Source organism: Camelus ferus, chromosome 3 (genome assembly GCF_009834535.1).
Source record: "Camelus ferus isolate YT-003-E chromosome 3, BCGSAC_Cfer_1.0, whole genome shotgun sequence".
NCBI classification, from domain to species: domain Eukaryota; kingdom Metazoa; phylum Chordata; class Mammalia; order Artiodactyla; family Camelidae; genus Camelus; species Camelus ferus.
In genome coordinates, this window is record NC_045698.1 from 10,295,615 (window position 1) to 10,309,711 (window position 14,097).

General features: G+C 48.5%; 1 protein-coding gene across 6 annotated transcripts in view; it reads left to right on the forward strand.

The window, feature by feature from the left end:
* The window catches only part of TRIO (trio Rho guanine nucleotide exchange factor), a 330,643-nt gene that overhangs the window by 173,320 nt on the left and 143,226 nt on the right, over positions 1 to 14,097 (forward strand). For all 6 annotated transcript variants that reach the window (XM_032470128.1, XM_032470122.1, XM_032470150.1 and 3 more), the window contains exon 11: positions 7,344 to 7,535. In XM_032470128.1, coding sequence (XP_032326019.1) covers positions 7,344 to 7,535 — 192 coding nt within the window. The remainder of the gene's footprint in view (positions 1 to 7,343; positions 7,536 to 14,097) is intronic.

A 14,097-nucleotide genomic window follows, 5' to 3' on the forward strand; every position in this document is an offset into this window, starting at 1 on the left:
GATACCGGTTGGAGCGTTGTGCCGCTTTACCTGCCTCCCCTGTTGCCGGCTGTGCAGCTTCACGCATCTCTGTGTGATGACTCTGCAGGCAGCAGGGGCACAGCGACATGCTGAGGCCTGGAGTGGGCGTCCAGCAGTGGGTCATAGTGGGTCTGAACTGGGACCAGCCGCTCACGTAATGCCTCTCCGCTCGCTCTAGAGCAAAAATCTCTGATCCCATATGTCCACGGATGCGTGTCCACCTCAGTGTGTGTGAGGTAGGCCCCGAGGGGTCGATGACGGAGCTGGAACCCTGCACACGCCAGCCCGTGTGGGCATTGTGCATCACTGGACCACCGCAGGCTGGCTCTGGGAGGAGTTGCTCCGCCTCAGTCCATCAGGTGGTGCAGGCAGAGGAACCGCCCTAGACGATCAGACAGATTAGACATGCTGAGGTGGAAAGGGGGCCGTAAGACCTGAAGAAATAGGATGGCCTTCTCTCTCCAGCAACCCCCACCTTGTTTAATAAAGATCCTTCGAGGAGGGCGGGGGAAGGAGGATAGCGTTTTAAGCCAGAAGAGACCTGGGCTGTGAAGCAGCTCCAGAAGGAACTGGGCAGCAGATCTGGTCTACACCAACCGGGGCCTCCGTGTTGAGCCCGGTTATGTTCTGTGTTGGTTGCTTCATTCATGGAAAGCAGTCTGGCTCTTCCCTGAGAGGAAGGGTCAGCAGTCTTGCTGTAGCAGAGGGAAGAGAGGCCCACGCCTTCACCAACCTCCTCTTCCGCCCTCTGGCCTGACTGCTTTCTGTCAAAACAAAGTATAGTAGAAGTCTTACGGCAGAGTAGGTCTAAGGTCGTATTGTAGACATATGTATTTTTTGGACAGGATGTGCTCTGGAGGCACCTTAAATGGGAACAGAGGCATCTTTAGTGCTTAATAGGGAGGCTTTTTTCATTTTCTCAGACCTACGAAGGTGAAACAAACTTTGGTTCTAGGGAAAAGAAATTTCCTTTTCACAGTGTAAGATTGGTTCGTGTGTATCTTGGGGTTGTGTTTTGAAGGATCCTTTGTAAAATGAATTCTCAGTTGCCTTCAGTGTCAAGATTTTGAATTAGCCATTTATTTAATGAATTTTTCTTACAATCAACTTCTTCCAAAGAGTGTTGTGGTGTGAAGTGACATAGAGATTCAGAAAGGAAGTAGTGAGAGTCTTGTGGCTGATTTCATTTCAAATGTACTAAATGTACCAAATATAGGTTATTCTATAGAATAATTCTAGCATTCTGAGAAGGAGGAACCTGAAAAGAGCCTCATGTTTACTTGGTGGAAGCGAGTTGTGCAGCCGGTGTGACTTCTGCAGAACCACGACTCTGCCACGGGACCCCTTGTCTCGGGCTGTTCCGGGCGCTGCTGTAGCCACGTCAGTGAGCACTGGATCGTCTTACACGCGGTTTCACAGAGCGAAGACCCTCCTTGTAACTGATCTGAACGTCCATTCCTTTTCTGTGTTGCACAGTGATCGTGAGTAGGTACGTCCTGTTGACTGACTCCACACTGATGACTGTCTGGAGTGTGGCAGACACAGGCATGTGGGACGTTCACGCAGGAGCTTTGAAACAGGAGTTAAAAATGCGTTTGCACACGAAACTTTTTGTCAGTGACTGTGGGGCAGGAAGATGCTCTTTGACAGTCATCTTCTCTTTTATCTCCTAAATAGTCATCTGAGTTAAAGCTCCTTTTTAGAAGCTGTGGATACAGCATCCAGTAAAGCAAGAAAATTCCGGTTCAAAGAAGAGGCCGGCGTCAAGAGCACCGAAGATTTCTTTACTACGAGCAGGACAGCTCTGGGGTAGCTTCTTCCCGCAGGTGCCTTCTCCCCTCTCTGCTTGTCCCCGGGGGCTCAAACCACCTTCCAGAGACGTAACCTGTCTCAGAGTTGTTCTCCAGGAATCATTGCCGTCAGCAGCTTTTTATCTGTGCTGCGTAATTACCTCATCTTCCAGGATAAAGAAGTGTGGCAACACTTCAGGAAAACAATGAGTCCTTACACGTTCATTCTAGATTTTCAGAAGCTAAGCAGGCCGATTCTCTATACCCCGCCCCCTCCCCCCCAACAGTTCGCTCCTGAACTCGGTCATCTTTTGCAGGGAGGATTCTCCGAGCACAGCACATGGGCTCAAAGCACCTCCATGCCTTCATCACGTCCGAAATTCAGGCCTGAAGTGCTTGTGTTTTCCTCATTTCCTATTTTTTCTAAGCTCAAGAAAACCCACCTCTTTCTCTCTCTCTTTTTTTTAAACCAGATTCTAAGTACAGCCTCTGGCTGTCTCCGGTAAGACCCGGGCTGTAGCTGCTATGGCTGGTAGGGAAAGGAGGATCTGATCCTCCTTTGAAAGTCGCTTGTGTTTCCTGAGTCCTAGCGATTATGCAGTTTTAATTTACTTCTCCAGAAAAAGAGGAAAGCAGTCGGGCCGCCATCCTGGCCTGGTTCTGCAGTGTCTCCTTGAATCCTCAGTGCAGGGGTCAGTACCCCACCCCACAGACCGGGAAGTGGGCCCAGTGGGAGATGCCCGCAGAGCCGGGGCGGTGGAACAAAGACAGGAGCCCAGGCCCTTCAGACTCGAAAGCAGCCCCCTAACCTGACAGCCCCTCCCCACTTTCAGTCTCACTTTAAATGACTCAGTTTTCCCTCTTGAGAGGACCCTGGCTGGGGCATTCAGTGTTCAGACGGTTGCGCTCTCCTGGCTGCTGGGTTAGTTCCTTCACCTCAGTGTGGCGGTTTCCTAGCTTATGAAGCAGGAGTGAGGTCATGTCCTCACTGCAGGGCTGCTGTGGGCACAGAGCAGTGCCCCAGAGTTAGTGTCTGTTAACACCGGGGAGTCTGTTTCTTCCACAGCAGAAGGGTCCGGGGTAGGTTCTGTTCACGGGGAGGCCTTGGCCTTGGGTCTCAGAGAGGCTGTGTGCTAACCTGGCTCCCCTGGCCCCTCCCGCTGTGCTGAGGGAAAACCGTGTACTGGCTCATTGTCTTCAAGTGTCAAATGGGAAGTGAGACTAAATGAGTGCTGTTTAGTGTCCCAGAGCATTCGGGAATGCACTTGTTCCTTTGGGATGCTGAATGTGGTAAATGCCTTTACCTGCTGGCATCTGCGGAAAGCTTTCCAAAGTGTGAAGTGTAGCTGTCGGGAGGCACTGCCGCCTGCAGACCCACTTACCAAACTCGAGAGGTAATTGTCTTCACGACTCTAGGGACAATAAATAAGAAAACAGACTCGGTGCTCCAAAATGTGTTTAATAAAGCACGATGTGCCGTCCGTGCTGTCCAGCACCGAGGCCCTGCCGTGTCTCTGCTCAGAGCTGCAGAGCGCGGTCCTGGGGAGGCCCCGCAGGGGAAGCATGGATCTCCATAAAGCCCTCGTCCCCGAAAATGTCACTGCACAGTGCTGCCTCTGGTGTCAGAGAACATTCGGGAGCAACAGGTGGACAGAACCTGTGTACGCAGGAGCCTCTGATGCTGACAGCTGGTCATCACGAGCAGAGCTTTCTCTGTGCCGAGGGGCCACACTGAGTGGCCAGGGTGCCAGCCTCCCAGGAGGGGAGGACTGGGTGATGCCACCCGTGGAAAGTGCTCAGGAATTGTTCCATAGGTGAAGGCTGTTCTATTAAGACCTGTGTGTGTGTGTGTGTATGTGTACATACATATTTTTAATAAACTTTTTTAGACAACTTTCAGACTTAAAGAAAAATTGTGAAGATGACACAGAGAGTCCTCATAGCCTGCACCCAGGCTCCCGCTTATTAACATCTTCCATTAGTCTGGTACATTTGTTACTATTGGTGCACTAGTACCGACCCAATATCACACTGATATTATAAAAATATAACGTGGAACCAGTAGTGTTATGATTAATGAGCTAATACTGCTTAACTCAAGGCCACCCTTTGTTCAGATTTCCTTAGTTTCTCCCTGTTCCAGGGTCCCATCCAGGGTCCTGTCCAGGAGCCACATTGCATATCATTGTCATGCCTCCTCTTGGCTTTGACACTTTCTGTTGCTTTTTTTTTATTATTATTGTAGTGGCCTCCTTGTCCCTCCTTCATCATTACCACCTTATTCCGATTCCAGTTCATGGCTTAACGCCTCCCTCGTTTGTCCACAAGGAGGGGCGACTGTCTCCAACCGGAGGCTGCGGGTCACTGTGTCAGAGCCGTGACAGGCGTGGGGCTCAGGCACCTGATGTGAGAGTGGTTTCCGTGCCGTCACTCAGACTCTCTGAGACCATGTGACAGTCTGTGTGGAGGGCTTCTAGTCACGGAGTCATCGCTGGCAGGTGGCCAGACTGCCCTGCAGGGGAGGTGGAGGCCCCGAGGTGCACAGGATGGAGAGTGGACGTTTATGAAACATGGTTTTGTTGTTACAGAGCCCTTTGGAAGTGGGCAGTTTCACCATCTCTGCTCTCAGCAGGAATCATTGCAACCTAGCTTTCAAGTGGGTCACAGTGACTATATATAAAACCCTTTAACTGAGCTTTTGAGCAGTCAGATTGGGAACTGACCATGCTTTTCAGATTATTTCACGTAGTTGATTCCAAAGAACATGCAAAGTGTGCACACAGACGTTTTCTGAGCCTGGCCCTGCTAGTCAGTCTGAAGGGGTTCTTGGACATCTCTTCCATCATTTCTAGAAAGAGTTCAGAAAGATCCTTTGTTAATAGTACAGAACGTTCTTATGAGACTTGGATGGTACCGAAAAAGAAGAGTCCTCTGAAGATGGTTTTTCGGATGGGCAGGGAGAAGGAGATGGCTGTGAGCCTTGCAGTGTGTAAAACAGGGCTATGCTGGACACTGGGGAGGCATCCTGCGAGCTGAATGACACCCTTGTGGTGTAAGTAGGGCTCCAGAGCCAGGCAGACCTGGGGGGTCCTGTTCACCACCTGCCAGCCTTGGCCCCTGCGTCTGGTGAATGCCCTCCACTCCTCAGTCTCCTGACCTGTGATGAGCCTGGGTTGGGAATGGACGGCCCAGCTCTGGGGAGGCACTGAGACCCCACGGAAGTACGTGCTCAGGACCAGGGCACCTGTGGGGTAGGAGCATTCAGCCTGCGGTGGTGACAGAGAGCAGACTGACCTTCAGCTGGCCTGTGTTACCACTGTCCAACTGCAGTTGGCCCCGCACCCCCTCATTGCCTCCAGGGTAGACTGCTCCACCCTCTCCTGCACCCAGACGCTTGGGGGGCCTCAGTCTGTAAGTGTGGGTGTTACAACCGTAATACCACTCTCAAAATCAGGAATTAGCACTTGCACATGATTCCCCCCTAATCCTCAGACCCCATGGTGTCCTTCGTAGCTAAAGGATCCGGTGGAGAGCCACCTGTGACGTCTGCTTGTCACATCTCTTAGTGTCCCTCAGCCCTGAGCTTCTCCTTGGTCCTTCCTTGACTAGTGTGACCTGACCCTTTGGAAGGTCTCAGGCCTGTTGTTTTGGAGGAGGCCCCTCACTTTGGGTTTGTCCTCACCGCTGTATTCTGCTTACACGTCTCCGACAGGAGTGTCCTGGGAGCGCTGCCCTGCCCTCCTCATGCCATCCCATCAGTAGACACACGGGTGTAATTTGTCCTGTTACATACGGTGTTCACCGTGACCCCTGGGTTACGGCGGTGTCTGCCAGGCTTCTCTGTTGTGACGTGAGTGTTTCCCCCTTAGGATTTAGTAAGTACTTTGCAGGGAGGTACTTTGAAATTCTGTAAATATGCTGTTCCTTGTCCAGTTTTACTCAGTTTGTGTCAGTCAGGACTCAAGGTTTCCTGCTGAGTGGACTGCACTCCATCACCGTCACTGTTTACTCGGATGCTCAGTTTGTCCCTTATTTGGCCTCTCCAAGCTGGCTTCTCTGTCCTGTCCTGTCCACATTGTTCTGGACCATCTCCTTATTGTGTTTGGGCCACAGTAGGATGTTGCAGACTCATCTTGTACTCAGTCCCACCCCAGCCCTGGAATCCGCCACGTCTCCATGGAGCCTGGTTCTGACCAGAGGAGAGTGGCGCTTAGAAGTGGAGGTCGGGTACTAAGCCTGCTTACTGCTTTTGGGCCATTGCTGTTCCCAGGCTCCATCGGTGGATGGGGGTCAGGGGGAGGAACGTGAGTGAGTGTGTACTGTCTGTGTGTTGAAAACTATTCACATTGGTCCCCCAGTTCCAATCCAGTGACACAGGGTTAATGCAAGTGTTCTCCTTCTCCATATTTGTAACCCCTTCTCCCAAATGAGGAATTCTTATTGTCCTGAATGTGTGGCTTTTTAGACGAAATGCCCCTGGAGGTCACCAGTCTCCCACCCAGGAGGCTGCCCATAGCAGGGGCGCCCCGTGACCCTTCGGTCTGGGACTCCTTGCAGGGGCACGCTTCCCACACTCTGGACCACTGCCATCTCACCTGAGATGCCAGCCCTGGGACTGAGATGCTGGGGAAGGAGGAGGATGAGGGCTCAGCCTGTTCTCACGGAGAGCTACACACTCGCCCTGGGCCTTCCTGGAGGCCTCGCTCCTGCTCTTCCTGGCACTGTTCCTTCCTCTCCAGCCTGTCCGCTCCTCCCTCCACCCCCAGCAGCAGACCTCTCACTAGCAGTTCCTTAAACAGTACGGGGGCCCTAACAGACCTGTTTATTTTATTTGAGGAACCCGTTTGCAGCCTCTCATTTATCAAGAGTTAGAGTAATTTTCAGAGTATTTTAGACACCCACTTACACTTAACTCTCAGCTCTTTAAAATGCCAGCTGCTTTATAGCCATTATAGTTATTGTTTCCTTTTTCTCAGAAAATGTGTACTCTGAAGTAGAAAAAAAATTTATAAGTGCAGAATTACTGATCAGGAGAAACACAGGAAGAGACACTAACTCATGTTTGTTTGGAACATACCCTTTTCACTTGCTCTTGGGGAATTATCACAAAGTGGTGTATCATACTGAAACACACAAAACTGGAACTCTCCACTCTGCCATAAAACCGGGAGAAAAAGTGAAGCGGGCATTTGTGGCTACGAGCCGCCTTCTGGCCATGCAGCAGCAAAGAGCTGGAAGCCCTTTGTGAGTCACAGGACAGCCAGCAGCTGCCTGCAGACACCCCATTCCTGCTGCAGACGGAAGGGCTGCTGTGAGATTCAGAGTTTAACAGCCCAAAACAAGAATGGAAGAGGCTGCTGATAGAGATGTACTGGATCCTAAAACCATCTCTTCCCAGCCTGTTTTTCCTGTTTGATTGGCAGAGACAGTCAGGAATATCACCCGCAGACTCTTGCAGTATTTCGTGACTCCCAGCCTGGCCAGTTTGTTTTCTTGTTCACCTTCTGTTTCTCTGAACATTCTCTTCTGCAGAACACATACACCAATGCGGATAAGTTACTAGAAGCAGCAGAACAGCTGGCTCAGACCGGGGAGTGTGACCCAGAAGAGATCTACCAGGCTGCCCACCAGCTTGAGGACCGCATCCAAGATTTCGTCCGGCGAGTGGAGCAACGGAAGATCCTACTGGACATGTCGGTGTCCTTTCACACCCACGTGAAAGAGGTAAGGCATCCGGAGCCCCCGTCGGAAAGGGTCTTTGAGCGCCTTGGAAGGATGAGGGCGGTCACAATGTCAGAAGTGGACCGGAAGTGGCCAGCGATGACACGTAGCTGGTTCTCGCTGAGTGGGGACTGAGCTGGCCTCCTTGCTGGCCTTCCTCGCCACAGGGACACATTGTGGCCCTCGGATTGGGGAGCAGTGTCTGCCAGAGCAGACCCGTGAGGGTGGAGGCAGCCAGGGAGACTGTGGATCAGGAGGCGAGCAGGGAAAGCAGGAGCTGAAGGAGATGTCATCACCTTGGAGAGAGGCAGGGCGTGTCCGCTTTAGCAGAGATAGATGACCTATACATTGCGGTCAGAGGTCAGAGCTGTGGGGCTTCCTTTCTGCCTGTTCCCCTGTCATGTGGCCGAAGTCATGGCCATTTGATTTTATCAGGCTGTGTGACTACTTTCAGATACTCACAGAAGTGAATTCTGCATAATGTTGACTTTAAATGTACCACAGCCAGCATGGCCTTAGTCATATTAGTGCTGCTGTCATAGGTGTGCTCCTGCTGGTCAGCTTGTCTCAGAAGAAGAGATAATGTGTTATTTGATAGATGGTAAGTAGGTTGGTACTGATTATACACTGCATATGTGTTACGCTTAGTGAAAATTGGAGAAAATTACAATTGAAGAAACTATCATGTAGCTTTCGAGATAAAAAGGATTTGTAGTAAAAACAAAGTTTTTAGTAGGAGTACGAATTGATTAAGGATGTCAACTTTATCTTATTTCTAAGGAAAAAAATTCTCCGTTTCACAGCTCTTTATAAATTGGAAATGAGGGGCCTTTTTAGGTAGTTTGGGATTAAGTTCACAAAGGCTGTGGTAACAGGTTGTGAAGAGGGATGGGGAACAGTCAGATCATGGGGCCCACTTGGAGAGGGCTGGGCCTGGCTCAACTTGTTTATAGGCATCAGAGATCAGGGACCAATGAAATTTTTTAAAGGAAAAGAACTTCACCTCCACGTCAGGGATCTTGGGCAGTCAGTCCTCAGCCAGGCTATTTGTAACTTGAAAGTTTGGCTCCAGGAAAACCAGACTCACTTTCAACTCTGAAACACCACGAGCCCAGGAAGACAGCGTAGGGGGCGTACTTGGCAAACTGCTGGGACCCTGAGCAGCCCTTTCTGCAGAGGGGCTGGTGCTTTGTGGGCCCTGGACAGTTGTCAGAATAGAAAACTGCCAGGACTGGCTTCTTTCCCTGCTTTAATAATGCCAAAACAAAAAAAGACTTCCCAGCGTTTACAAAGAGACTATTTATTTTCCAAGGAGACACGTTCAGTGGATATTGGTCCACGGCAGTTCTGATCACAGGTGCACGTGGCAGCTTGAGTCAAATCACAACAATGAACCAGTCTGCTGCCTCTGCCAGCTCCCTCCTCCGCCTCCTGCAGCCCTGCAACCAGGAAGAGAAATTTGGTTAGGCTGTTCTCTTGTTTTTGAACCGACAGTGATTCTTTGTGTATCTGGAACACCAGCCTGAAGCCCCGAAGCATCCTTGTGGTCTGGCCCATGCAGAGTCAGATGCACTGCTCTCCTTCACTTCCCCAGGCAGTTAGCGGATCCTCCTGCACTCTCTAGAACTTTCTTTACGTCTACCCCTAGTTATAGCACTTGTCTTGTGGTATAGTTTTGTGTTACCCTCTTCTTCTCACCAGTATTAGTACACTAACTTTTCTGTATTTTACGTGTTTTTACCCTCTAGCTGAGAGGGGAGGAAGATACCAAGTGTGGAAAGGGAGGCTGTGCCTTTGTTAGACTGTGACAGACAAAGCCGGGAGGAGCTCTGAGCAGCCCAGACCTTTGGGAGGGAAGCACGGTGGGCGGGGGCTGGAGTTCTGCATTGGGGCAGCAGGGGGCGCTGTGGACAGCACGGTGTTTATAGAGCAATGCGGGCAGCACCAGGCAGCCAGGACTAATCTGATAAGTGTCTGTGTGACATGCCTTAGGGACACTCTAGCAGGATTTGTGAAGATATAACTTGCATTTAGGACAAAAAAGATTCTTTCCCCAAAGTATTTATAACTTAGATCACCTTTTCAACTTTGGTATGATTTTCAAAAAGGAGGTACTAAAGAAAACTAGACTGAGAGCCTTTTACAAATCTGTTCTCCAGAGACGAAGTTTGGGCTCACTGATTTTTGTAACATCAGTGGCATTTTTAAGGAAAAACATGGTAAAAGCATTCCAGTTAGTAAACTACAGGGTCTGTTTTGTCACACTAGGTTTGGAAGTTTATTGAAAAATGAAAATACGTTTTGTTTTCTTGACTTACACTATAGGAACTTCTTGTACGTATGAAGTTTGTAGACTAAGGGGAACTTAAGTCTGTTTTGAAAGCTAAGTGGTTCACCTTTACAATTTGAGAATTTTCAGTACATTCATTCTTTCCTTTATTATATGAAAAACCTTCACAGTAGCAGAGAAGGTGGTATGTTCACCATGATTTGGTTCCCCTTAAATGTGTGCCCCTAAGGTGACCTGGGGTAGGGAGGGGTTTTGTGACAGCCGGGGAAGGGTGCATAGCAGGACGCACACGTGCTCGGTGACGGGGAGGGCAGGTGTTTGGGGAAGCTGGCCGCACACAGTGTGGAATACTGTCTGACCCTTCCCCAAGATGTGCTTGGACTTTGTTTTTAGCCCCAGCCCTTTTCTCAGTGGATTTATTTTTTTCTGACCAGCCCCAGCATCTTCTTTAGCCTCCTTTCTCTGTGCTACACGAATGCCCTCAAACCTGCAGGGACACTTGGTAGCTTTTATGCAGGAAGGAATGGTTTCTTCAGTCATTGTGTTTTGAAACCAGTTATTGAAAGAAAACTCAGATTCGTTTAGAACATACTTCATTATGTATTTTAAAACAAAATTAAAAGTGAGAGAGGGCCAAGAGGAGGAAGTCATGCTAATTAAATGTGTTTGCATCAAGTCACTAAATATTTTAATATAGCAGATGAATGAAGAATGGCTAAAAGATTTAGGTTATCAGAATTAATTTTTCTCAAGCAGATCATACAATTTAAAATAACACAGAAGGAGGCAGAAAAAGCGCCTTGCCTTTGTCATTTAGGCAAATATGTGAAGCTTTTTAGAAGTTAACGTTCAAAGGCTTTCCGATGCGGGGCTTACCGCTCGTCACTCCCAGGTGTCCGGCAGTGCTTTTATTTCTCACTTTATCCAGGGTGTAGCCCTCTCTTTTTTGCAGTGAATTTCTGGCCCTCTGAGGAGCAAGTAATACAAAGGCGATCTCATTAACGACCAGCTTTGGAAAGGTGCCAGATCAAGGTGATATCTGCTCAGTGTTGGCTCAGGATTCTTTTTAAGAGTCACACCTGGAAGAAGGCTGGTGGTTTTAAGTCTCTTCACAGACCAGGCACTTAGATTCCGCAGGGAGTCCTCGAACTATAGTCTCTTACCCCCAGAGGACAGAATGGACAGTGCTTGTTCCCCCGGAAAGAGAGAGAAGAGGAGATACAGACCCTTGAACACCCGGGTTTGAACCGCGCAGGTCCACTTCCACGCAGATGTCTTTCAGTAGTAAACCCTGTGGTACCACACGACCTGCAGTTAGTTGAATCTGCAGATGCAGAACCGCAGATGTGGAGGAACCACAGAGGCAGAGGAACTGTGGATGTTCAGGAACCACGGGTAGGAGGGCTGACTGTAAATTATACATGGATTTTCACCTGCATGGAGGGTCGGTGCCTCTAACTCCCAGTTGTTCAAGGATCAGCTGTATTTTCACGTAGATGGCAAATGTTTTATACTTTAAGGCTGAATGCGGAAGGTGGTTGATAGAAGTGTCAGCCTCAATTTCACCCTTAAACCCAGATTTGGAAGCATCCTGGGACCCTTTCCTCAGTATTTTCCTCTGAAAGGAATTCATGAAATGTTTGACCCACTCTCAGAAGGCTTGAGGACTATCTGTCCTTTTTTTTTTAAAAATGTTTTTAAAGTAGTATTGTAGTATTTAAAAGGAATGTTGATCAACCTAACATAAATCTAATTTTATTTTAAGGGAGTTTTTGTTTTCCACTTCAATCTTTCTCTTCCCTTCAGTATTTTGTAGCATTTTATTCACATCAGTTCTGATTATACTTCTCCCATCTTTAGGCCTTTGTTATCTGTCCTCCTTTCCTTTTGAATGTATTTTCCACTGTTCATTCATTCATTCATTCATTCACTCTTTCACTCATTCATTCCAGTGTCTCCCAAGCCACCTGTAATATACGAGGGAGGTGTTAGGAAAACGAACAACCAGCGGAAAAACACATTTCTGCTTTTGTGTGTATCATGCATTTTAGACACGTGTTTGTTTCTCCTGGTGGATGTTAAGTTACTTGAAGACTGGAACCCTGTCTCACTTATCTTTGTCCTCTGCCTCCCAGACTTAGCCTACAGTCAGCTTGTAGAACAAATGATGTCTATTTCTAGCACATCATTCTGAGATTTCATGATAGAGGACGTAGCTCCATTTTCAAATATAGCAAAAGCATGATTATTTTCATCCATTCATACTCCGACTTCATTCTCAAAATTAGGTCCCAAGTTAATTGATAATTACCTTTGAAATGTGTGGGTTAGTTGAGGCAACCAGGTGGTGACATTGAATTCTCAGCCAGAGTTTATTTCTGGAGTTGATTCAGTGACCTTGAGCTGGTTTTTGTTCACTTGATGCCCAGAAGCCATGGTTTCCCAGGAAGGATCATTCTCATTTGAATCCAGCTGTGATTCTTGCTGGGTTAAGTAAAGAAGCCTTTTGGTTCTGCTTCTGCAAACTTACACACTGAACTGGGACAAGTTTTTGTTTGGGGTAGTGCCTGGGAAAAGAGGAACCTTTCATTTTATTCAGACGTCCAAAAGAAAGGCCTCCAACCACCTGGAGATTTTTGGGTCCCAGCATCCCAAGCTGGCTTCATTTTCATGCCTAATGGTCAGGCAGGCAGAGCTCCTTCTCTCCACTCTGGCCGGTGCCCGGCCCTCCCCGGAGAGGCAGAGCCAGAGCCAGGGGCCCTTGCCTGGTGGCCATGGGGGGTCACCGCTCCTTGAGTGTGCAGCTTTCCCCGCTGCCTCCCCTGCTGTCCTCGCTGAGTTTGAAAACGATACAGTGCATTCTCCACCAGCCACTGCTTCAAGGGCCCAGATCCCTTTCCTCTCCTTTCCCTGTGAAGAAGCAACCAGGTACCTGGTGGTTAATTCAGGAAAATTGACTTCAGGTGCCCCGTGCCCCTGATGGGGACCCGCTGCCCTCTGAGGGACTTTGTAACCACCTGTGGTTGCAGCACAGACCCATTCACGACGCCTGGCTTTGCAGAGAAGGCCTCTTTCCGTTCTGCACGGCGTGGCTCTCTGCAGGGCGTGGATGTAGTCCTTCTCTGAGTGATCCCAGCCTCTCCAGCACTGGGTTCCTCCACATCCCTTTTGTCTCCTGTGTAGAGGTCTCTCAAGTTTGGTTCCCAACTTTCCTGCCTTTAATTTTGACCTTCTCAGCAGTGTTTTTGCTGATGACCCATCTCTCTCCATTCTCTAAAATGGTCAGCTTTTTTGTTCATTCCTGTATATGTGTGATGCCTTTAAACGTATTTCCCAACTTTTTTTTTTTTAACTTTTTATTTTGAAATAGCTATAATCATAGAAAGTGGGGGAAAAAAATAAACGAGGAGGTCCCTGCATCCTGCTCCCAGCCTCCCCCAGCGGTCACATCTCGCATGACCACAGTGCACTGTCAAAGCAGAAAAGTGACTTTGCTACACTCCCCAGAGCTTGTTCTGGTTTCCCCAGGTGTGCTTGCACTCGTGTGTGTGCGTGTGCATATGTGTGTGCTTAGTTTCATGCGGATTTACTGTGTGTAGATTCCTATAACCCCTACCACGTGCAGAGTCGTGTAAGATCACCCATCACCAGCGGGCTCCCTCCTGCCGCCTCCTTCTCTGTGCTCCGTCCCTACCCCATCTCTAACCCCTGGCACCCTGGCAACCCCTCGTCTGTTGTTCTCCATCTCTGTAATTTTATTTCACAAATGTTACATAAATGGAATCATATAATATGTACCTTTTTGAGACTGGCTTTTTCTACTCAGCAAAATTCTCTCGAGACCCACCCCTGTTGTTGCTTCATTTCTGAGTTGTGCTTCATGGAGTGAATATGTCATGCTTTCCTGAACCATTTACCCTTTAAAGGACACCTGGGATATTTTTTAAGTTTTGACTGTTGCAGAAGAGAAGCTGTGGACCTTCATGTACAGGTTTTTGCAGGAAACTTAGGGTTTCATGTCTCTGGGATAAATGCCCAGAAGGTCAATTGCTAGGTCTTTTGGCAAATGCTTACTGTTCTGAAAGAAACGGTCAAACATTTCCAGAAAGGCTGTAGCATTTTACATTTCCACAAGCAACGATGAGTGATCTCTAGCTTTTTAAAATCTCAGAAGTTCAGGATTGCTTTGATATGTTTGTCAGTGAGAAAGGTTAAGATCAAATGCATAATATTTGGGGATGTAAGGTTTACCTTATATAATCAAATCTCAGTTTT